Source organism: Coffea eugenioides, chromosome 1 (genome assembly GCF_003713205.1).
Source record: "Coffea eugenioides isolate CCC68of chromosome 1, Ceug_1.0, whole genome shotgun sequence".
Lineage (NCBI taxonomy): Eukaryota > Viridiplantae > Streptophyta > Magnoliopsida > Gentianales > Rubiaceae > Coffea > Coffea eugenioides.
Window position 1 is genome coordinate 17,391,342 of NC_040035.1, and position 22,868 is coordinate 17,414,209.

Consider the following 22,868-nt stretch of genomic DNA (forward strand, 5'->3'; position numbering starts at 1 on the left):
TCTTAGCTTCGAAATGGTGGGTCTTGCACCTTCATCCGACCATCGTAGCGCCTTTGGTACCATTACCGTAAAATGACGTCCAAAACTATTTTTTTGGTTTTGAGCTAAACTTTCATTTCCGGACTTTTCCCTAGCTTGACTTGTACTAGTACTACTTGGAGCTTGTTGAATGGCTATTGGATGAACTTGTTGTTGTGTGTGTACCTTTGGGTTGGAATGAGGAAATAATGAAGCCATGATGGCTGGAAAAGTTAGCAAATTCAGGAGAAGTGCTGCCCGAACTTTGAAGGGATTTGTTTGCATTGAGTTTGTGATCTAAGACTTGGATTTGCGCAAGGCAATGTTATATGATGGATGATTTCTGAGCCATGGAGGTGAGTGACCTCAAACTGTTTCCAAATTTACTTTTGAACCGCTTTACTGCATTATCTACTTTTGAACCGTTTTCAAAGTTACTTTTGGAACTGTTTCTTACATATCATGCGTGCTTGCATTAGTGTCTTGTTATTATTGATTTTGCTTTCAATGATTGTTAAAACGAGTTTTCTAGGCGAGTGTGTACTTTATCGCACTCGACCTAAATAAATATGAAATTTTCAATGATTAATGTTTAAATGCTACTTGCGCATGAATGTAAGCCTTTTGGGCTGAACTGGCCATTGCCCCTTGTTACCGGTCGTCTCGAGCCAGAAGCGGACTTGGTCGGGCGACTAGGAACTTGGGTGAACGTTTCGGTATACTCGAGTATTACCTTGTAGGTTGGTGGAGCCTGGCCAAAAGCCAGGGACGGGGTGATTGAATGCACGAATGAAACCAAAAATGCAATGAAATGACAGGAGAACGAACGTATCCTTTTCATGAATGTTTGTTGAATTATTGATACTCCATATTTAATGTTTTGTAAACGTTGTAATTGTTTCTAGACTTATCATTTGATTTACGACATCATTGAAATGAACTATTGTTAAATAGATTTGATTACTGATTTTATTGGTTACTCGCTGAGCTTCTAACTCACCCCAAAATGTTTTATTCCCTTCCACAGGGGTCAAGGCGAAGGAAGGGTGTGAGGACCCGTACTTTTCTTAATTGCACGTTTTCTGCATTTTCTTTATTAGAAAATTTTTCTAGATCAATTTTATGAGTAAATATAGTTTTTAAATGATTTTTCTAGTATCAGTTAGTTTTTGAGAAATTAAGAGCGTATATCGGACGTGGGACCCGCTAGTGCGAAAAATTCGGAAAATTTCGGCCAGTTAGGTTAAGTTTTGGATACTGGGTTTAATTTATCGGGTGTTATGAGATATTTAGAGGTACCAAGTGGATAGGTGTGAGAAAGACAAAAAAAGTTAGGCATGACATTAATGAGAGGGACAAGTGTCATGAAACCATTGGATTGGGACTTTGACTAACTTTTCTTAACTTTACTAAACATCCATTTTGACCAAATGTTTCTTCATTTTTCACCTTGTTGGCTGAAATTTTGAGGAGAGAAAAGAGAGGAAATCCTTCATCTTGTACTTCAATCCCTTGCTCCAATCTTGATTTCTAACCATTAAAAGTGAAGATTACTCCATCAAAGTTACTTATTAAGGAGGATTAAAGCTTCTAGTGGAGTTGTTTTGGAAGAAAAATTCCTAAGTCATCACCTTTCTTGATATTTGAAGGTATCATGTCTAGCCATCCTTCCTTTGTTCTTGATTATGTTAAATTAATGACTTGTGATAGCTAAAGAGATGTTTTAGTGGAAAATTTCTGACTTGAATGCAAAAATTTCCAGTTAAGGTTTCATTTCCTCAATTCTGCCCGTTTCTGTTTGACCAGGTTAGAGGCCGAATTGGCCTTAGGACAAAACATGAAAGTTGTAGAAAATGATGTTTTCTAGTTACCTGTAAATTTTCAGCTCAATCTGAGCTCGGTAACCTGTGAAAATACCGAAATACCCCTGCTACCCTGTTTCTATCCGAGAATAATAATCAGCTTTGGTAATTGGGTAGTTTGACTGGGAATACTACCGATTTGGTTGTTGATGTATTCTTAAGAATCATAGCCTTGTATCTTAACTTTCAAATGGCTTTGGAATCACTGGAATTGGAGTTGTATATGCTGAGATAATTCGGAAATACCCAGACTGGTCTAGGTAGGAGTTCAGCGAACAGGGTTGTCTTTTCACCCAATCTGACCGTGACTTTTCACCATTATCCTTACCGAATTAGATTTTGACCAAAACATGAAAGTTATATCCAATGGTATAAAATAGTAGCCTGTAAAATTTCAGCTTGATCCGACCACTGTAGCATGTGAAATGACCGAAATACCATTGACTGTCCCTGAAACCTGTTTCGCGCCTAGAATTCTGTTTTTGTGTAGTTTTCCATTTTTGATCATGAAAATGCAGGATTTGGCCATGGAGGTCTTCATAATAAATGTAGGGTTGTGTCTTAGCTTCGAAACACCATAAGATACACTTCAATCGGACTTCGGTAGCCTGAATTATTGCTGTTTAACAATTGTGCGGTTAGCCAACCTGTTTGTGAGTTTCTGGTTTCATATATGTCAATTTTGACCTAGTTTCACTACAAACTGGACTGAGTGGCCTTCTTCAACATTTTAGCCCTATTTGTTAGCTTCAAAACGGTGTGTCTTGCACCTTCATCCGATAATCGTAGCGCCAATGGTGCCAAAACCGCAAAATGGTGTCAAAAACTGTTTTTATCCGGAAATGTTTCTAGCTTGATTTTTGTATTTATTTTTGTATTTACATGACTTTAAGCCTAGTGAATGGCTTTTGGACATGAGATTATTCTATATGAGATGTTGGGACTGTTTTGAGGAAAATAATGAAGCCATTAATGGCTGGAAAATAGGTAAACACAAAGGACATGCCGTCCGTTTATCTTCTTGTAATGTGAGCAAGTTAAAGTAATTTTTGCGAATGTATTTTGTGACAAATTGGACGTATTTACTGAAAATGTTATCGGCTCTTTCAAAAGGTGGCCGAGGGCTAAATTTCTATTTGAACCTGTATATTTCCGCTTGGCAAATAAAATGATCATTTTACTATTCTAAAACCTAATACCTCTTTGGGTTGCAATTCCAAATGTTTACTTACTGTTTACCAAAATATAGAGGTTGACCTAGGGTTCTCTCTGCCACAAGTGAATAACTTTTAAGTGAAGTTTTAAGAGTGAAAGTGAGATAGTTTTGCCACCTTTTCATGATTTTCATCAAGGCATAGAGTCTATTGATTTTGAGCTACATAAACGATTCCGGAAACAACACTTCTTAGCTTACCTTATTGGATTTTGATTTGTCGTTGGTTAAAGTGTTTTCTGCCGGAAATTTCATAACCTTTTTGTGTTTGGTTTCGCGGTTGGTTTATGAACCCTAGTAATTTCCGTCCATGGATCCATATGCTCTTTTGACACTTTAAAAGTCATTTTATACGTTTACTCGCGAGTAGTCGGGTAATCCTTGATTTCATCCAAATCATGCTAGATGGATTGTAATGTGTTCTTTGTTTACTTTTAGGTTTCATTGGTGATTGAGAAGTGGACGTTATTTTGCGTGTATAGGTGAGTGTTCCCTGTTTGATATGTTTCATGATTTTATGGCTGGTATGAATGATTGATAACATGTTAAATGCTTTCAATGATTGTTAAAACGAGTCTTCTAGGCAAGTGTGTACTTTATTGCACTCGGCCTAGATGATTGTGAAAATTTCAATGATTCAATGATTGAAATGTTATTTGTGCATGAATGTAAGCCTTTTGGCTGAACTGACCACTGCCCCTAGTTACCGGTCGTCTCGAGCCAGAAACGGACTCGGTCGGGCGATTAGGGACCTGGGTAAACGTTTTGGTATACTCGAGTATTACCTTGTAGGTTGGTGGAGGTTGGTGGAGCCTGGTGAATGAATGAATGAATGAATGAACGAATGAATGAATGAGGGTTTTACTTATATACAAATGCATTTTCAAATGATTGAAGGTATAAGGGAACGAAGGGAGAATGAATGAATGAATGAACGAATGGCTCCTTGTGAGCACGTATCCTTTTAATGAAGGTGTTTATCGCTTTCTTTTGTATTTGAATTATTGGTAACATGTAATGAGTGCATTGAACTTCTTGTTGCCTATGTGTTCGGAACCTCACTGAGTTTAAAACTCACCCCTTTAGTTTGTTTTCCTTAACAGGGGAAGGCGAGCAAGGACGAGAGCCGGAATAGACTAGCTGGGTCTAGCCCTTGGTTTTCTTGTGTCATGGTTCTCGCCCTAGTGCTTGGCACGGGCTGGTTGTCTGGTGATTGAGAACCTCTGTATATTTGACGGTTGTACTTCCTTCTGAGATTTCTATGTATATAAGTTTTGTTTTAAGTTTTGGATCCTCGTTTTGTTTTTTTTTCTCTTGTGGTTCTATTTCTGATTTGTGTGAGTGAACGACTGAGTCCCGGCGAGAGTTGGGCAGGCGGTCCGCCAAACCCTTTGGTTCGCCTTAGGGGGAGATGGGGCTGTCACAGTTGGTATCAGAGCCTGCTTCGCGTGGTCTCTGCGCGGAGTGAGCCTGGATTGAGTGGTGAATAGGTATGAAGGATTAAGTGCTCGTTCGAGCATAAGCTATGAGTTGTGAATGTGAGCGCGGGTCGCCTGCCCAGCTCTAGCCGGGACTCAGTCGTTCACTACATTCCTCAAACAGATTACAAGATAAATCTCAAATATTACATCACATTCTCCAATAATTACATGTCAAAAGCAAAGCGGAAACAATTCCCAACTATACATAAAATGATTCCAAATCCAAACTGTACAACATAAAGGCCATCCAATCACGCGCACAAGTACTACAAGCCTTCCTTCGCTTTGAGCCCTGTGGAGGGGAATAAAATATTTTTGGGGTGAGCTAGAAACTCAGCGAGTAACCAGAAAATCAGTAATCGAATCGGTTTAACAATATTTCTTTTCAATGATGCCATAAATCAAATGATAAGTCCAGAAACAATTACAACATTTACAAAACATTAAATATGGAGTATCAATAATTCAAGAAACATGTACAATGGAAAGTGATAGTAACATTCATGAAAAGATACGCTCGTTCTCCTGTCATTTCCTTTTTTTTTTCATTTGAAATTGCATCATTTTTCACCAACCTCCACCAACCTACAAAGGTAATACTCGAGTATACCAAACGTTCACCCAGGTCCCTAATCGCCCGACCGAGTCCGTTTCTGGCTCGAGACGACCGGTAACAAGGGGCAATGGCCAGTTCAGCCCAAAAGGCTTACATTCATGCGCAAGTAGCATTTAATCATTTATCATGAAAATTTTACATTGATTTAGGTCGAGTGCGATAAAATACACACTCGCCTAGAAAGCTCGTTTTGGAAATCATTCAAAGCACGTAACACGTTATCAATCAATAATACAAGTCATGAAGTCAAGGAAATATATCAAACAAGGAACACTTTCATATAAGCACGCATGATATGCAAGAAAACAGTTCAAAAGTAGCTTTGGAAACAGTTCAAAAGTAAATAACGTAAGAAACATTTCACAAGTACTTTGGAAATAGTTTAGGGTCACTCACCTCCATGGCTCAGAAACCATCCATCATATATCATTGCCTTGCTCAAATCCGAGTCTTAGATCACAAACTCAATGCAAACAAATCCCTTCAAAGTTCGGACAGCACTTCCCCTAAATTTCTTTACTTTTCCAGCCATCAAGGCTTCATTATTTCCTCAGCCAGTCCCAAAGGTACACACACAACAACAAGTTCATCTAATAGTCATTCAACAAGTTCCAAGTAGTACTAGTACAAGTCAAGCTAGGGAAAAGTCCGGAAATGAAAGTTAAGCTCAAAACCAGAAAAAACAGTTTTGACGTCATTTTGCGGTAATGGCACCAAAGGTACTACGAGTATCGGATGGAGGTCCAAGACCCACCGTTTCGAAGCTAAGAACCAGGGTTACAACAATGTAGAAGGTCACTCAGTCCAAATCCCAGCACAACTAAGTCAAATATGCCAAATAACAAACCAGAACCGTAATTGCAGGTTTACAAATTACACTATGCTGTAATCGGTACAACTCAGTCTAAACAGGTCAAAATGCAGAAATTCCAAAGGCATATGGTAGCTAGGACATCAAGCTACATTTCATCAGAAGACCTCAACACCCAAATCCAAAACAATTCCAGTCAAAACAACCCATTTCAGACACAGTTCTAACATCCTGATGAACCCAGAATAGCAATAGTAATTTTGGCTTATCTCATTCTACACTACTCCAATTGACCTGAAATTTTACAGGCACCCTTAAAACATCAATACCTACAACTTTCATGTTTTGAGCCAAGGCCAATTCGGCCTCTATATATGACCTAAAAATTCGGACAGAATGTTCATCACAAAACCCTCACTTTTCAATTTTTGGTCCAAAACAGAAATTGGTTGCAATTAATCACTTTTTCCACCTCCTAGAGTCATTAAACATCATTTCCAATCATCATACATGACCCCATAATCATATTCATATGAAAACAGAAAAATCCCCAATAATTATAAAACTTCACCAATTCAACCAAAATCAAGATTTAATCCATAAAAGTGCATCTTATACCACCACCAATCATGAATTGAACATCATTAGAGGAAGGAGAGGGGTCCTTCACAACTCACCTTAGCAATACAAGAGATAGAGCAACTAGTCACCTTAGCTTTCCAAACAACTCCACAAAACACCTCAAGACCACTTAGCAAAGAGATTTTATGGAATGATTTGGAGTTTTATTGGTTGGATTTGAAGATTGAGCAAGAAATAGAAGGAAGAAATTGAGAGCTTTTCTTTGTTTCTTGAGCAAGAACATTCGGCCAAGAAGCTTACAAAATGAAGCTTATTTTGATCAATTTTTGGTATTTATTTGGTAAAGGTAAAGGTAAAGTCAAATGGTCAAAGTCCAAGATTAAATCACAAGGTGACACTTGTCACATTTTGGTTCAAAACTTATCTTTTTGTCTCTCCAATACAAATATCTTAACACCTTGTAAAATAATTTCACTTAATACAAAATTCCAACAAGTTGTCAAAAAATATAATGCATTTACCGCACTAGAGGATCCCACGTCCAAAATACGCTTTTAATTTCTCAAAAACTAACCGATACTAGAAAAATCATTTTAAAACTATTTTTGCTCATAAACTTTATCTGGGAAATTTTTCTAATAAAGAAAATGTAGAAAAGGCGGGCGATTAAATAAAAATAAACCCTAGAAAATTAGAAAATTTTCGGGTTCTCACACTCATACTTTTCGGGGCGTCACAATCTCCCCTCCTTAAAAGATTGTCGTCCTCGACATTCCATCTTGTACCAATCAAGTCGAGACATCCCGCAAAAATCTCTCAAGAGTCAAATCAAACCCACAGTCCGGCATCCTAAACTTCAAGCCTAGGATACACTACAGAGGTCTGAAGCCTAAGCTCTGATACCAACTGTGACGACCCCACCTCCCCCTAAGGTGAACCAGAGGGTTCGGCGGGCCGCCTGCCCAGCTCTCGCCGGGACTCAGTCGTTCACTACATTCCTCAAACAGATTACAAGATAAATCTCAAATATTACATCACATTCTCCAACTATACATAAAGGCCAAATCCAAACTACAACTATACATAAAATGATTCCAAATCCAAACTGTACAACATAAAGGCCATCCAATCACGCGCACAAGTACTACAAGCCTTCCTTCGCTTTGAGCCCTGTGGAGGGGAATAAAATATTTTTGGGGTGAGCTAGAAGCTCAGCGAGTAACCAAAAAATCAGTAATCGAATCGGTTTAACAATATTTCTTTTCAATGATGCCATAAATCAAATGATAAGTCCAGAAACAATTACAACATTTACAAAACATTAAATATGGAGTATCAATAATTCAAGAAACATGTACAATGGAAAGCGATAGTAACATTCATGAAAAGATACGCTCGTTCTCCTGTCATTTCCTTTTTTTTTTCATTTGAAATTGCATCATTTTTCACCAACCTCCACCAACCTACAAAGGTAATACTCGAGTATACCAAACGTTCACCCAGGTCCCTAATCGCCCGACCGAGTCCGTTTCTGGCTCGAGACGACCGGTAACAAGGGGCAATGGCCAGTTCAGCCCAAAAGGCTTACATTCATGCGCAAGTAGCATTTAATCATTTATCATGAAAATTTCACATTGATTTAGGTCGAGTGCGATAAAATACACACTCGCCTAGAAAGCTCGTTTTGGAAATCATTCAAAGCACGTAACATATCAAGTCATGAAGTCAAGGAAATATATCAAACAAGGAACACTTTCATATAAGCACGCATGATATGCAAGAAAACAGTTCAAAAGTAGCTTTGGAAACAGTTCAAAAGTAAATAATGTAAGAAACATTTCACAAGTACTTTGGAAATAGTTTAGGGTCACTCACCTCCATGGCTCAGAAACCATCCATCATATATCATTGCCTTGCTCAAATCCGAGTCTTAGATCACAAACTCAATGCAAACAAATCCCTTCAAAGTTCGGACAGCACTTCCCCTAAATTTCTTTACTTTTCCAGCCATCAAGGCTTCATTATTTCCTCAGCCAGTCCCAAAGGTACACACACAACAACAAGTTCATCTAATAGTCATTCAGCAAGTTCCAAGTAATACTAGTACAAGTCAAGCTAGGGAAAAGTCCGGAAATGAAAGTTAAGCTCAAAACCAGAAAAAACAGTTTTGACGTCATTTTGCGGTAATGGCACCAAAGGTACTACGAGTATCGGATGGAGGTCCAAGACCCACCGTTTCGAAGCTAAGAACCAGGGTTACAACAATGTAGAAGGTCACTCAGTCCAAATCCCAGCACAACTAAGTCAAATATGCCAAATAACAAACCAGAACCGTAATTGCAGGTTTACAAATTACACTATGCTGTAATCGGTACAACTCAGTCTAAACAGGTCCAAATACAGAAATTCCAAAGGCATATGGTAGCTAGGATATCAAGCTACATTTCATCAGAAGACCTCAACACCCAAATCCAAAAAAATTCCAGTCAAAACAACCCATTTCAGACACAGTTCTAACATCCTGATGAACCCAGAACAGCAATATTAATTTCGGTTTATTTCATTCTACACTACTCCAATTGACCTGAAATTTTACAGGTACCCTTAAAACATCAATACCTACAACTTTCATGTTTTGAGCCAAGGCCAATTCGGCCTCTATCTATGACCTAAAAATTCGGACAGAATGTTCATCACAAAACCCTCACTTTTCAATTTTTGGTCCAAAACAGAAATTGGTTGCAATTAATCACTTTTTCCACCTCCTAGAGTCATTAAACATCATTTCCAATCATCATACATGACCCCATAATCATATTCATATGAAAACAGAAAAATCCCCAATAATTATAAAACTTTACCAATTCAACCAAAATCAAGATTTAATCCATAAAAGTGCATCTTATACCACCACCAATCATGAATTGAACATCATTAGAGGAAGGAGAGGGGTCCTTCACAACTCACCTTAGCAATACAAGAGATAGAGCAACTAGTCACCTTAGCTTTCCAAACAACTCCACAAAACACCTCAAGACCACTTAGCAAAGAGATTTTATGGAATGATTTGGAGTTTTATTGGTTGGATTTGAAGATTGAGCAAGAAATAGAAGGAAGAAATTGAGAGCTTTTCTTTGTTTCTTGAGCAAGAACATTCGGCCAAGAAGCTTACAAAATGAAGCTTATTTTGATCAATTTTTGGTATTTATTTGGTAAAGGTAAAGGTAAAGTCAAATGGTCAAAGTCCAAGATTAAATCACAAGGTGACACTTGTCACCTTTTGGTTCAAAACTTATCTTTTTGTCTCTCCAATACAAATATCTTAACACCTTGTAAAATAATTTCACTTAATACAAAATTCCAACAAATTGTCAAAAAATATAATGCATTTACCGCACTAGCGGGTCCCACGTCCAAAATACGCTTTTAATTTCTCAAAAACTAACCGATACTAGAAAAATCATTTTAAAACTATTTTTGCTCATAAACTTTATCTGGGAAATTTTTCTAATAAAGAAAATGTAGAAAAGGCGGGCGATTAAATAAAAATAAACCCTAGAAAATTAGAAAATTTTCGGGTTCTCATACTCATACTTTTCGGGGCGTCACATCAGGTGGTGTTGTTCTTCGTGATCATGAAGAGTGGTGTTTGCCTTCTATAAGGAGTTTGGCAAGTACAATGTGCTCTCAGCAGAGGGGTTATCTTTACTTCATGGCCTTTCTCTTTGCCAGTCAAGTGGGAGCAAGAATCTGTTGGTAGAGGAAGACTCGGATGTTTTGGTGCACCAAATCCAATCGCCAATTATTGCTAAATGGCCTTTTTGCAATGTTCTGAGGGCCATTAGCCAGCTCTTAAATGACCTAGGTGCCAATATCTCGCACATTTTTTGAGAAGCTAATAAGACAGCGGACCGTCTTGCAGGGCTGAGGTTGCCTTCTAAAGCCTTCTTCACGTCAGTCCACCAACTTCCTTCTGTGGTTTGCGCTTCATTAGCACTAGATTGTAGGGGTTTCATCAATTTTCATTCTTTTGTGCCCATGGATTATTGTTGTCATTGATCCCATGCGCTCGCCTGTCATGTCCATCCATCCACTCTTGTAACTTCTTTCCCTAATCATAATAAAATAAGAGTTTATTTGAAAAAAGTCTTCTTGGTACCAAAATCCATTAATTTGTATTGGGTTATAAGTTATGTGCCACTTGTTAAGAAGAAGTAATGTGTCATTGGTCGTGTACTTACTAAAGTGATACATTTCATAATTTAGGAAGGGAGAAACTTTCAAGTATTGAATAGACATATTTGGAATAACATAAACTATTGAAATGGGGTGTTAGGAAAAATATCTTTAAAAAAATAAGAAATGGTAAAACTCCATAGTTCACACTTGTAAAGTTCGACATTTGTTATCGGGAATGGAGAATAACGGATGGTTGGTCTAAATTTGCTCTAATATTGCCTTTATTTAAGTACTGTAGTGAGCTTGGGTTTAATATACTTTTTGTTCAATTTGGTTTAGGACATGACAGGTGTGATTGATTCATGTTCTGTATGTTTGTATGAACAATATATTAAATATTGTCTAATCAAGTGAGACACAGTTTGATTATTTAATTCAGTACTTAAATTTAATGAGTTTAGCCCTTAATATATTCAGACATATTTGATAGTAAAAAATAGAATATCTTAATTAATGAATTAATTAGTTTTAATTACCTAGATAAAGCATATTTTAAAAAATAAGTGATAAGTTTTTCACTTATCACTTAATGCAAATGTAAGATTCATTACTTTTAATGCATCAAAATAATATTTTTTTTTACTGTATGTACATATGTTAACAAAGAAGCAAAAAGCAAAAGAAACTATTGAAAATTATGCTAAAATTTATTTTTTTCTCAAGTAATTTATTATAATATAATTTTATTTTTATTATGTAATTCATTCTTTTTTATTTTTTAATATCTTATTTTCAATGAAATTAAATAATATATTATTTATAACAAAAAACATTTTCAGAACACCATTAATGAATAAATCAAGGACACATTTATAATATATATGAAATTCAATATTTAGTTGTCTATGATTATCTAGTAGCCATATCATATTCAGTGTTCAAATTTAGATAATAAATTGTATCAGATTCAATACCTAAAAATTTAGTAATTTAACAAAATGAGATTTCAGATTTCAAATTATAGTTATATCAAACCCACCCCAGGTCTTTTTTCTTCTAGTTTTGAAAAAAAGAAAAAAAAAAGATATTGTGAAAACGAAATTTATAGTGCTCATAATGTTTACGGTGCATAATGCAATTAACCATAGTTAAAGGAATTTACTCAAGAGATAAGGAAAAAGAAGGGTTAATTACATTTACCTCCCCTAAGGTTTATCTAAACTACAAATCAAACCATGAGTTTTGACCATATTACGGTCATCCTCTTATTAATAACACAGTTTAAATCCAACCAACGAAAATCAGTAAAATGACAAAATAACCTCTATAAAACTCCATAAAAGTCGGGTTTGAAAATGAAGAACTAAACTCCGAATTTCCTTTATGAGTTTCGATATCTTCTATGAGGAAAAATACAAACCCATACATGAATAGGTGCATACAACTCATGTTAAAAATAAATAATCAACTATTTCTTCACGGATTTCATTAACACAAAGCCAGGAAAATTGGACAATATTAGAGTTCTTCTTCTTGGGCGAACTTAGCAAAACTCTGATTTATTTCATTTTATTGTAACTTACAAACTGACTTATGGCATCTCACTAAAACTCCCAAAGCATGAAAAAAGAAATGGGAAAAATCTCTCAACATCTCACTAAAGCGCCCATTACATGTAGTCTTCTTTGTTGTTCCTCTCTGAGGAAATCGCTAGCTGCGACCAACTTTTGACGAGCCCGATATTTGTCTAGCATGCAAGCATGTAATAGCCAATCGAAAGATCACATACAAACTCAAATTCTATGTTAAAATTTAACAAACATGTAATGGGCATTAATAAAAAATAAATAAACCTTTTCCCTTCAACTTTATGTGGCCGAATCAAAGATTTATCACTTCATCGACACACAGAGTAGCCGTCCACTTCCAAGGATTGACCTGTAATTTGGTTAAACCTCAAGGGAGGTAAATGTAATTAATCCGAAAAAGAAAGATCCTCAAAACAAAAAGGACGCATTCAAATAAAAGAAAAAAGAAGGAAAAAAAATGACACAAAAATCTAAATCTAAAGGGATAGAGGAATAGAGGGCAGAGAGAGACAGAAAACAGAGAAGCGGAGACAAACAAACAGGGGGAGGCAAAAGAAGTCTCTGCAAAAAAAAGAGCTTTGACTCTCTTCAATGGCGGATTCCCATACCCATTTACATGAAATCTTCCTTCAAAATAGTGTGTCTGCTCCCCAACAACCTAATCTGCATTTATAACACCAGAGTTCTTCATTCTCAAGCCTTTTTTATCTCAAACGCATCTGGGCTTTACTCAGATTTCCCTTTTAGACAACCAAATATCAGGTTAGTTATTCTGCAATCTTTTCTTTTTTATACATCAGCATTGGTCTGATTTCAGTTTGTCTTTTTTTTTAACCTTAAAAATCCAATATTTTTTCTGGGTTTTCTGAATTTTGTCCAGAAAAAGGTCTTTGGTTGTTCTTTTAATATGATTTCCGTATCGTCCATGTTTCTTGGAGATTGTTCGAGCTATCTAGAATCTTCTGTGTAATAATGCGATTAGTTTGTTTAGTATAGGTTGGTTTTTGGTAATTTTATCCTGAAATGTTGTTCAAACCTGGAAGTTTTAAGATTTGATAGCTTGGTTTTTTTCGTCGATTGTTTGTTCATTTTGTATAGCAAATTTTAGTCTTTTATCTGGGATTTTTTGTGACGTAATTTTGCTGGGTTCTTTTGGAATTTCTGGGGACAGATATAATTAAGCTTGCAAGATTGGATCTGTTGGATCATAATGGGGAATTGCTGTGTCACGCCAGTTGATTCTTCTGAAAAGAAGGCTAAAAAGAAGAATAAACCCAACCCATTTTCTATTGACTATGGTGCAAATCATGGATCTGGAGGTGCCAACAAGCTAGTTGTGTTAAAACATCCTACTGGTCACGACATTTATGAGAGATACGATCTAGGGGGGGAGCTGGGGAGAGGTGAATTTGGGGTGACATATTTGTGTACTGATGTGGACACTGCTGATAAATATGCCTGCAAATCAATTTCGAAGAAGAAGCTAAGGACTGCAGTGGACATTGAGGATGTGAGGAGGGAGGTTGAAATTATGAAGCATTTGCCTGAGCATCCCAACATTGTGACTCTAAAGGATACGTATGAGGATGATGATGCAGTTCACATTGTGATGGAATTGTGTGAGGGTGGTGAATTGTTTGACCGCATAGTTGCAAGAGGGCATTATAGTGAAAGGGCTGCTGCAGTGGTCATGAAGACTATTGTGGAAGTAGTTCAGGTATTCTTTCGACTTCTTTAGATTTGAAACTGATATAGACTTGAATGAAATTATCTGGTTAAATTGCACTTATTTCTTGGACTAAGTTCTGCGTATTCAATCTTTACTTTTTGTTTTGCTTACCATTTACTTTTGATAATATCCATGGAGCTTGCTGAGGTTTTCCAGCATAGTTATAGCGTTTTTCTTTGTATGCTGCATTCTGGTATAGGAAGGTACTTCTGGTTGATTGTCCAAAAACTTCCTTTTTAGCAAATCATTTTTAGCACTCTTTTCATGCTGTTGAGCGGCAAATTTTACTGCAAATTGACAGATTTTTGTTGTATATAATGGATGCCTTTAGGTTGTACTTTTTTTCTAGGTATTGTTCATCTACTCTCAGATGTCTTCTAAGAAGTCAGCCTAAAAGGTTTCAAACTGGTTAATGTCCTTGGATTTTTTTTTTCCCTCTTCTTGACTGTTTGTAACCTCAATATGGAATATTTTGTATATCTCTATTGTGTTTATGGTAATAGCTATGAATGTTATAAACAAGCTAGTTCTTTGTTGCCAGTGGTACTTCTTGAAGATCTTGATATTCTTGTCCCACATATTGCTCAAACCTGCCTTCATGATCTGGAATGATTCTGTCCTGCCCCATTCCTTTGGAGTGCTACCACCTGATTCCGTAATGTTAAGTGCAATTTTAAATGCAGTTATTTGTTTATATGCTGCTGAGCTGTTTTACACTTGCTAGTAAAATTTTGAAGCCCATTTAAACTTCATTGTTTTTTTATTCATCTACTTTCTAAGTAACTATTGTTTTCTGTTTTCTAGGTCTGTCACAGGCATGGAGTAATGCATCGGGATCTCAAACCAGAGAATTTTCTTTTTGCAAACAAGAAGGAAACATCACCCTTAAAAGCAATTGACTTTGGATTGTCTGTTTTCTTCAAACCTGGTATGGGAGTACGTCAATAGCTTATTTTGTGTTTGTAGCTTATTAGATTATGTGGTTTGGAACAAGTCTATGGGTTTTATTTGTATGTTTTATTTTAATGGGTTGTATTGTTTGTTCACTAATCATTCCACCACCTTTTTGTAGGTGAGCACTTTAATGAGATTGTCGGAAGTCCATATTACATGGCTCCTGAGGTTTTGAAACGAAATTATGGTCCAGAGGTTGATGTCTGGAGTGCTGGAGTTATCCTGTATATTTTGCTATGTGGTGTTCCACCCTTCTGGGCAGGTCTGTAAAACATGTGGAAGAATATTTGTAGATTTATTAGGAGCTTTCAGGACATCAAGAAAAATAAAGAAAGCAAAGTTGCTCAGAAAAAGAAAAAGAAAGATCATTCAAAAAGTTGTGGTTTACTTAATGGGGAAAGTGGGAACAAAAGTTCTACAAGTTGGATGCCTCGCATAAGGGAAGAGCTTAATGTTTCTTTAGTTTATTAGACAAATAGCTTAATGTTTATCATGTTTATTGGACATAGTACTTAATTTCTCTTTTCTATTGTAGCTTTTTTGTTCTTGAAAGAAATAAAAAGGGTTTAGCACTTGTGCACCTGGCCTACTGACAGACCTACTACTGACAGACCTATGTTATATTACTTGCCGATGCCCTGCTTATATGACAACACAACACTTTTTTCAGTACCCCTCTACAAGTGTGATTGGGAAGTTTCTACTATTTTGTCTGAAGATGAAGTAGTGTTCTCATATACTTGTTATCATTTCTGCAGAAACGGAACAGGGAGTAGCTCAAGCAATCATACGCTCTGTCATTGATTTTAAGAGAGATCCGTGGCCTAAGGTTTCTGATACTGCAAAGGATCTTGTAAAGAAGATGCTTGATCCAGATCCTAGCAGGCGGCTTACAGCTTCCCAAGTGCTTGGTATTAAACAGTTCATTTTTAAAGACTCTGTAACTAATCTGGTTCTGAACCAGGACTTTGATTTCCATTTTTCTGATATCTATACTCGCATGCAGAGCATCCGTGGTTACAAAATGCAAAGAAGGCACCAAATGTTCCTTTGGGAGAGACTGTAAAAGCAAGGCTCAAACAATTTTCTGTGATGAACAAACTAAAGAAAAGAGCACTAAAGGTAATTTATATGGTAACTTTTAAAACTATCTGATTCTTCGTGATCCTTCCTGACTCCCTTTGTGTGATCAATTGACAAGTAACATCATTCATTTCTCAACCTCTGGGAATATCTCTCGAGCAGGTGGTGGCTGAGCATTTATCTGTTGAGGAAGTAGCGGGAATTAGGGAAACTTTTGAAATGATGGATATTGGTAAGAGAGGAAAGATAAACATGGATGAACTTAGAAACGGTTTGAAGAAACTTGGCCACCAAATTCCTGATGCAGATCTTCAAATTCTCGTGGAATCTGTAAGTATTATCTTGTCTATGCATCATTGGTGTTTTTACTTTGGTTATTTTCTGTTTCGGTACATCTCCCAATGCTATATGTATTTCATAGCTCCTGATTTTGAAGAAATATAGATAAATTGCCTGAGCTTTCAAATGCCCTTCCTCCCATGGCATTTCTTGGTGTTTTTTCCTATTTAGGTCCTGAATTTCTTGTACTATTGTTTGAATTTCAAGCATGCTTATCAGGTTTGTCATTCACAGTCAATTTATTGAAAACCTGCTTTTTGAAGGCTGATGTCGATAGGGATGGAACATTGAATTATGGGGAGTTCGTTGCTGTTTCTGTTCATATCAGAAAAATGGCGAATGATGAACACCTGCACAAAGCTTTTGCATTCTTTGACAGAAATCAGAGTGGTTATATAGAAATTGATGAGCTACGGGATGCCTTGAGTGATGAAGGTGACACCAATACTGAAGATGTAATTGCCGCCATCATGCATGATGTTGACATAGATAAGGTCAGCTACGCTGCTTGTATCAATGAATCTAATTATGTATAATATGTTTCTAAACTTGCGAACTAAGCTTTAGCTGCTTTTGATATGTTTTCATGGTACATGACAGTCTCTTTGCTGAAAGTATATTGCTTTCTACATCTTCTTAATTGTATTTGTGACTGCTGCTGCTTCAGGCACATTCATGCCAATTATTGTCATTTTTTCATATTGGATAAAATCAACCTTCACCTGTGTCTTTGATTTTTACAAATTAAATCATATCAATAATGCTTCCTATGACTATTGTTATGCTGCATGTCCCTCGAATATATTCATGGCTGACTGATTGTGTTCACTTGATTTATAATGCAATAACATTTACTTCTATCAAGGGTTCACCATACAACTCTTAGGCTTAGACTAGTTAAACTGCTCTCTCCTGCTTAGACTTGACTGTTGTTTGAGCAAGACCCTCTTAAATATGGATGCCAGAGTGGAAAAAAAATGCAATGATTCTAAAAAGGTGATAGTATTACATAAATGTCCTGGACAAGTAAAAGAAGAGAGGTGAATAAGCATAAAAATTGACTTACATGATCCGTATTCTTTAAGTGACATAGTCAGTGAAATTTAAAATAAAAGAAAGAGAAAATAAATTAAATCAGGAAAAAGGAGATTCACCACCCTCTATTTGTCCTTCCCAAATAACAGTAATAATTGCTGGCACAACGTCATTGTCTTGCATGCTTCTATTCTTCCAGTGTCCATGTCAACCAGAAGACCAAGCTTTGACTCACCAGTTTCCCTTTCATATTTCCTTTGACACTTATGTCTTTTGCATCCCCCTTCCCGTTCTTCGACCCCTTATATGTGGAATTACATTGGTTTGCATCTTTCTAATTGACCGGTGCCATCTCCAGTCACCCCTAGTAAAAACTAAGGCACAAATTCCATGATAAGTCGTCTTTTTCATATCTTCTTCTAGAAATCACCTTCAGTTGCATACTACAGTGAATAGATTAGGAAAACTAGACACCATAAACAATGCAAATTTAATATTTTGATGATAGTAGCACTAGAATATTCAGGTGAATATACACGATGGAGAACAATAAGAGACAGATGCGAATAGCTTGAAAGACATTGGCATTGGCTATTACATCCTCAAGCAACTGACTCCAAACTACATTACTCATCTCTTGGTGGCAATAGAATATTCTGACTCTTAAGTTTCAGGTGCTTAGCTATTAAGAGTCTCATATATCCCACCCAATTTGAAATCCATAAACAAAAGTTATTCCCCCTTTTTAGTTATTAGGTCTTATTGATTCCTTTTTAGTTAAGAATCTCATATATCCCTTCCAATTTGAAATCCACAAACAAAAGTTATTCCTTCTTTTTAGTTATTAGGTCCTATTTATTCCTTCATTTCATGCCAATAAATGAAAAAGGATAAAACATAAAAGAATTCCCATTAAGTACCCTAAGCAATAGAGAAGAAGAAAAGGTAGTATTAATGAATGAAATAGGGGGAAAGGGGGTTTATGGGTTTGAATTGTGTAAATTAAAATGCTAGACATGATGCCTCTTAATTTACAAGGCATTAAAAGGAGTTGGTAGATTAAATAGACGGGAATGCCTGTCACTTCATTGATATGGTGGATGGGTGACTTTTTAAGACCCTTAGTAGTTGAGGGGTCAATATTTTATCATGTAATAGTTTTAGTAGCCTCAGGTTTTCTGCCCAAATAATTATGTCTTGAAGCTTCAGGTGGTGACATTGACAGGGTGGCAGCTAGCCTGCAAATAGTGGAGAAGGGGAAGTGGTGTCAGTGGTGTGGGCCAGATTATTGTGTGCCAACAAGGGGAAAGAGGTTGATTGTTGGGGGAGGCAGTTAGTTACTGATTGTCAATCACATTCCTTTTCTCAATTCTGTATGTCACAGATACAGTTCTTTTACTAATTTACTTGCTTTACATTACTTTTTATGGAAAACCGCAGAGGAGATTAGTATAATTTGCAAGTGTCGAGAGTTAATAACTGATACGGTACTTTTTCAAGCAAGCTTAGAACAGTTCTAGGTTTCAATTTATAGTAGTCTTGGCACTATGTCCATGCAGAAACTTGATCCATAAAAAGAAAAAGTAAGGGAGTAAGGCTGCGGCTATGGTGGCTGACCATTTGACTTCCAACCGAGGATGTCCTCCCTTGAACCTCTGCGCATTCCTATGTCTCTTAGAAGTTCTAATAGTAGCTGCTACTATGGTGTCATTAGGAAGCCAACTACTACCAATCACAATTATTACAAAAAAGCATGTATGCACTTGCGAACTGAAATTTACTGAAACTCAGCAAAGCTATCATAATGTGAAGTCCTAATTCAATTCCGGACTAAAGTATTGTTGAACTTAACATTCCCTTCCTTTCTTCAATAATTTTTTATGGCTTTGCTGTGCTGTATCAAAGCTAGATGATGTGCTTTGAGCCCACCCTGTGTACTAGAATATAAGTATCCTTTTCTTTCTCGCTTCCTGCAATATTTCATGGAAACCATATGGTTTCGTGATTACACAGCCCAAAAGTGGGAAATAAAAAAGGAAGCAATCCTTTAACCGAGGGTCATTTTTGCTTTAGCTGTTTTTTTTTTTTTTTTTAATTCTTCCCAAATGGTATTTTCTTATCAGGCTTTGCCCGTTGGTTGTGAATAATATGAAAAAGAATCTTATGACTGGTCTTTTTCCCCCCATGATTTCTGACATTTCCATAACTTGTAGGATGGATGCATAAGTTATGAGGAATTTGCTGCGATGATGAAGGCTGGTACTGACTGGAGAAAGGCTTCTAGGCAATATTCTCGAGAGCGTTTTAACAGCCTGAGCTTGAAGTTGATGAGGGATGGCTCGTTACAATTGGCTAATGAGGGTAGATGAACAATTGCAGTAGCAGTGCTGCTAGGGATGAAAAGGAATATAGTCAACAGGGACATTCCTGTAATTCAAATCGAGTTCAAAGCTCATTTTCCCCCCTTTTTATTTGCATTTTTCTCATATCACTCTGCTGACAAGCGGACACCTTGAAGAGTTTCCCTGTGGATTGTGTAACATCTCTAGGCTTGATATATGATTTTTTTTCTCCTTTTCTTGTGTCTTCGGAGGTAGCTGTAGAAGATCAGAGTTCTGTAACTGATGAAAAGCTGATGAGGTGATTATTCTATTGTACATAGTTCGACTTAGTGTTAGAGGCTGCTTTATTTGGAAGACAGAATATTCTGTATTCCTTCTGTTCTCTTTTGCCCTTGGGAAACATTTTGAATGATCTGATTTCTGTATCATCATCATTTTTATTCATGGAAGATGGTATTTCTTTTATCTAGATATTGCGTGATGTCATAACATATACTAGATTTTAGAATCCTTTTTGGTGAACGTAACTCACTAATCGTTAAGGAATGTAAGAGGTCTTGCTGGTTGAAATTGCAGAAATGGAAAGTGACATTCAAATGACAAAAATGCCTTGAAATATAATTAAGGGATAATTAGACAAACCTCACCTAAGGTTTCTAATAATTTCACTTGGCTCCCCTAAGTTTCAAATATCACACCTTCCTCCCCAATTTTGAGTTTTAATATAACAATGTTACAAATGTCCATAGAATTTCACTTAAAATGCTAAGATGTTATCTCATTCCCAACTTGAGGATTAAAGTCTAAACCTTGTTGATTGAAAATACTCAAGTGTCAAAAGAATTTGAAATTATGTATTCATCTTTAATAGAGGGCTTGAAATTGCAAAATAGAAAGGAAATATCCCGATTAGCAATAATGAAGTAGGCCACATTATCACGCATAATAGTATCGAAAAATGAACCAAAGAGGCTTTAGTCTAATGGTTTAAGGTTGAGGACCAAAAATAAGAGGTCTAGATTCTTATCCCCTTGCCTCCTCCCTGCTTCTTAAATTTCACATTTCCCCTGTTAGGAAATTGAAAAAAAAAATAGTATGGAAAGCTGAATGTCTTAATGTTATGATGTGAGGACCCGCAATTTTCTTAATTTCTAGGTTTTAATTTCTTTTAATTGCACGTTTTTTCACATTTTCTTTATTCGAAAATTTTAAAAATAAATTTTATGAGTAAATATAGTTTTAAAATGATTGTTCTAGTATCGGTTAGTTTTTGAGAAATTAAGAGTGTATACCGGATGTGGGACCCGCTAGTGCGGAAAGTTCGGTAAAATTCGGCCAATTAGGTTAAGTGTTGGATACCGGGTTTATTTTAGCAGGTGTTAAGAGATAATTAGAAGTTACCTAGATGGATTATTATTGGAGAGACAAAAGGATAGAGATGTATTAAATGAAGTGACAAGTGTCACTTGGAGGTTAATTCTTAACTTAGTCAATTTTGACCAACTTTCTTGCTTTACCAATTCAAGTAAAAATTTCCAAAAATCATCCTCATTTTAAAGCTTCCTTGGCCGAACCTCTTGCTCCAAAAAAGAAAGGAAAAGCTCTCCAATCTCTTGCTCCAAACTTGCTCAATCCAACAAACCAACCGTTTAATCTTGCATTTACTCCATAAAAACCCTTAAGTGAGTGGTTGTGAGGTGATTAGTGAAGTTGTTTGGAGGATTAAGGTGCTAAGTTGCTCTTGTTCTTGGGTTGTTAAGGTGAATAACTAAGAAACCTCTCTTTTCTACCTAATGATGTTTAATTGATGGCTTGTGGTAGTTTAAGAGGTGAAATTGTGGGCTAGTTCATGATTTTGGTTGCAATTGTTGAATTTTTCTATTTAATCATGATTTTTCTGTTTTCATATGATTATTATGGTGTGGCTTGGTATGATGGTAGGAAATGATCTTAAATGAAGTTAGAGGGTGTAAGTTGTGGCAAATTGCGGAAAATTTCCGCATTGAAAGGAAATTCTGGAAATTAGGGTTTCAATCCAACCCATTCTGCCTGGTACTGTTCCTCATAGTTAGAGGCCGAATTAGCCTTGGGTTAAAACATGAAAGTTGTAGGAAATCATATTTTATAAATTCCTACAAAATTTCAGGCCAATCGGAGTAACGTAACCTGTGAAAAGACTGAAATACCCCTGCTGCCCTGTTTCTGTCCGAACTTGGTAATCATCTTTGCTAATTGGTTAATTTGATTGGGAATACTACTGATTTGGTTGTCGATGTCTTCTTAAGAAATATAGCCTGCTATCTTAGCTTTCGGATGGCTTTGGAATCACTTGAATTGGACTTTGGTAGCCTGAATTATGATTGTTTAACCAGAATGCGGTTTGCTAACCTGTTTATGCGGTTCTGGTTTGGTACATTGCAATTTTGACTTAGTTTCACTACAAATTGGACTGAGTGGCCTTCTTCAATATTGTATCTCTTTCTGTTAGCTTCGAAACGGTGCATAGCATACATCCATCTGATACTCGTAGGACCAGTTGTGTCCAATACGCTAAATGACGTCAAAACTGTTTTTGGGTTTTAGGGCTTAACTTTCATTTCCGGTCATTTTCCTAGCTAAATTTTGTACTTGAATGACTTTGAGCCTATTGAACGGCTGTTGTGATGAATTTATATTGCGTATGACTTTGGGGTTGATTGAGGAAAATAATGAAGCCATAAGTGGCTGGGAAAATAGGTAAATACAGAGGACATGCTGCCCAAAATTTTAGCGCTACGTGATTCTTTCAAGTTGAGTTGATCTTGGTAAAAATGATGGGTTTTAGGAGTTGTTTGTAACCCTAGGACCAACTGTTATCCTTTTTGCTCAAAAGTCATATTTTATTCTTTTGTACTAGTACTTGTACTAGTACTTAACATGGAAAGGCGTACGACATGTAGTCGAGCCTTACTTGTACATTCAGTTTACTCGATTTTGGATGTGAAACCTTCAATTGGTTTACTTTGATGATTTTAGGGTTTCTTGGCGATTAAAGC

General features: G+C 36.4%; 1 protein-coding gene across 2 annotated transcripts; it reads left to right on the top strand.

Annotated features, from left to right (window-relative positions):
- Positions 1-12,868: 12,868 nt before the first annotated feature.
- Positions 12,869-20,298, top strand: LOC113776692 (calcium-dependent protein kinase 8-like). 2 transcript variants are annotated; one of them, XM_027321757.1, is made up of 10 exons: positions 12,869-13,113; positions 13,523-14,068; positions 14,622-14,735; positions 14,885-15,008; positions 15,153-15,296; positions 15,793-15,945; positions 16,041-16,156; positions 16,280-16,447; positions 16,720-16,950; positions 19,705-20,298. In XM_027321757.1, exons 2-10 carry the CDS (start codon positions 13,562-13,564, stop codon positions 19,858-19,860), a joined length of 1,713 nt encoding a protein of 570 aa, XP_027177558.1. In that variant the 5' UTR covers positions 12,869-13,113; positions 13,523-13,561; the 3' UTR covers positions 19,861-20,298. The 2 variants fall into 2 exon arrangements, with proteins under 2 accessions (XP_027177558.1, XP_027177564.1); XM_027321763.1 differs by lacking the exon at positions 14,622-14,735.
- The last annotated feature ends 2,570 nt before the right edge of the window (positions 20,299-22,868 follow it).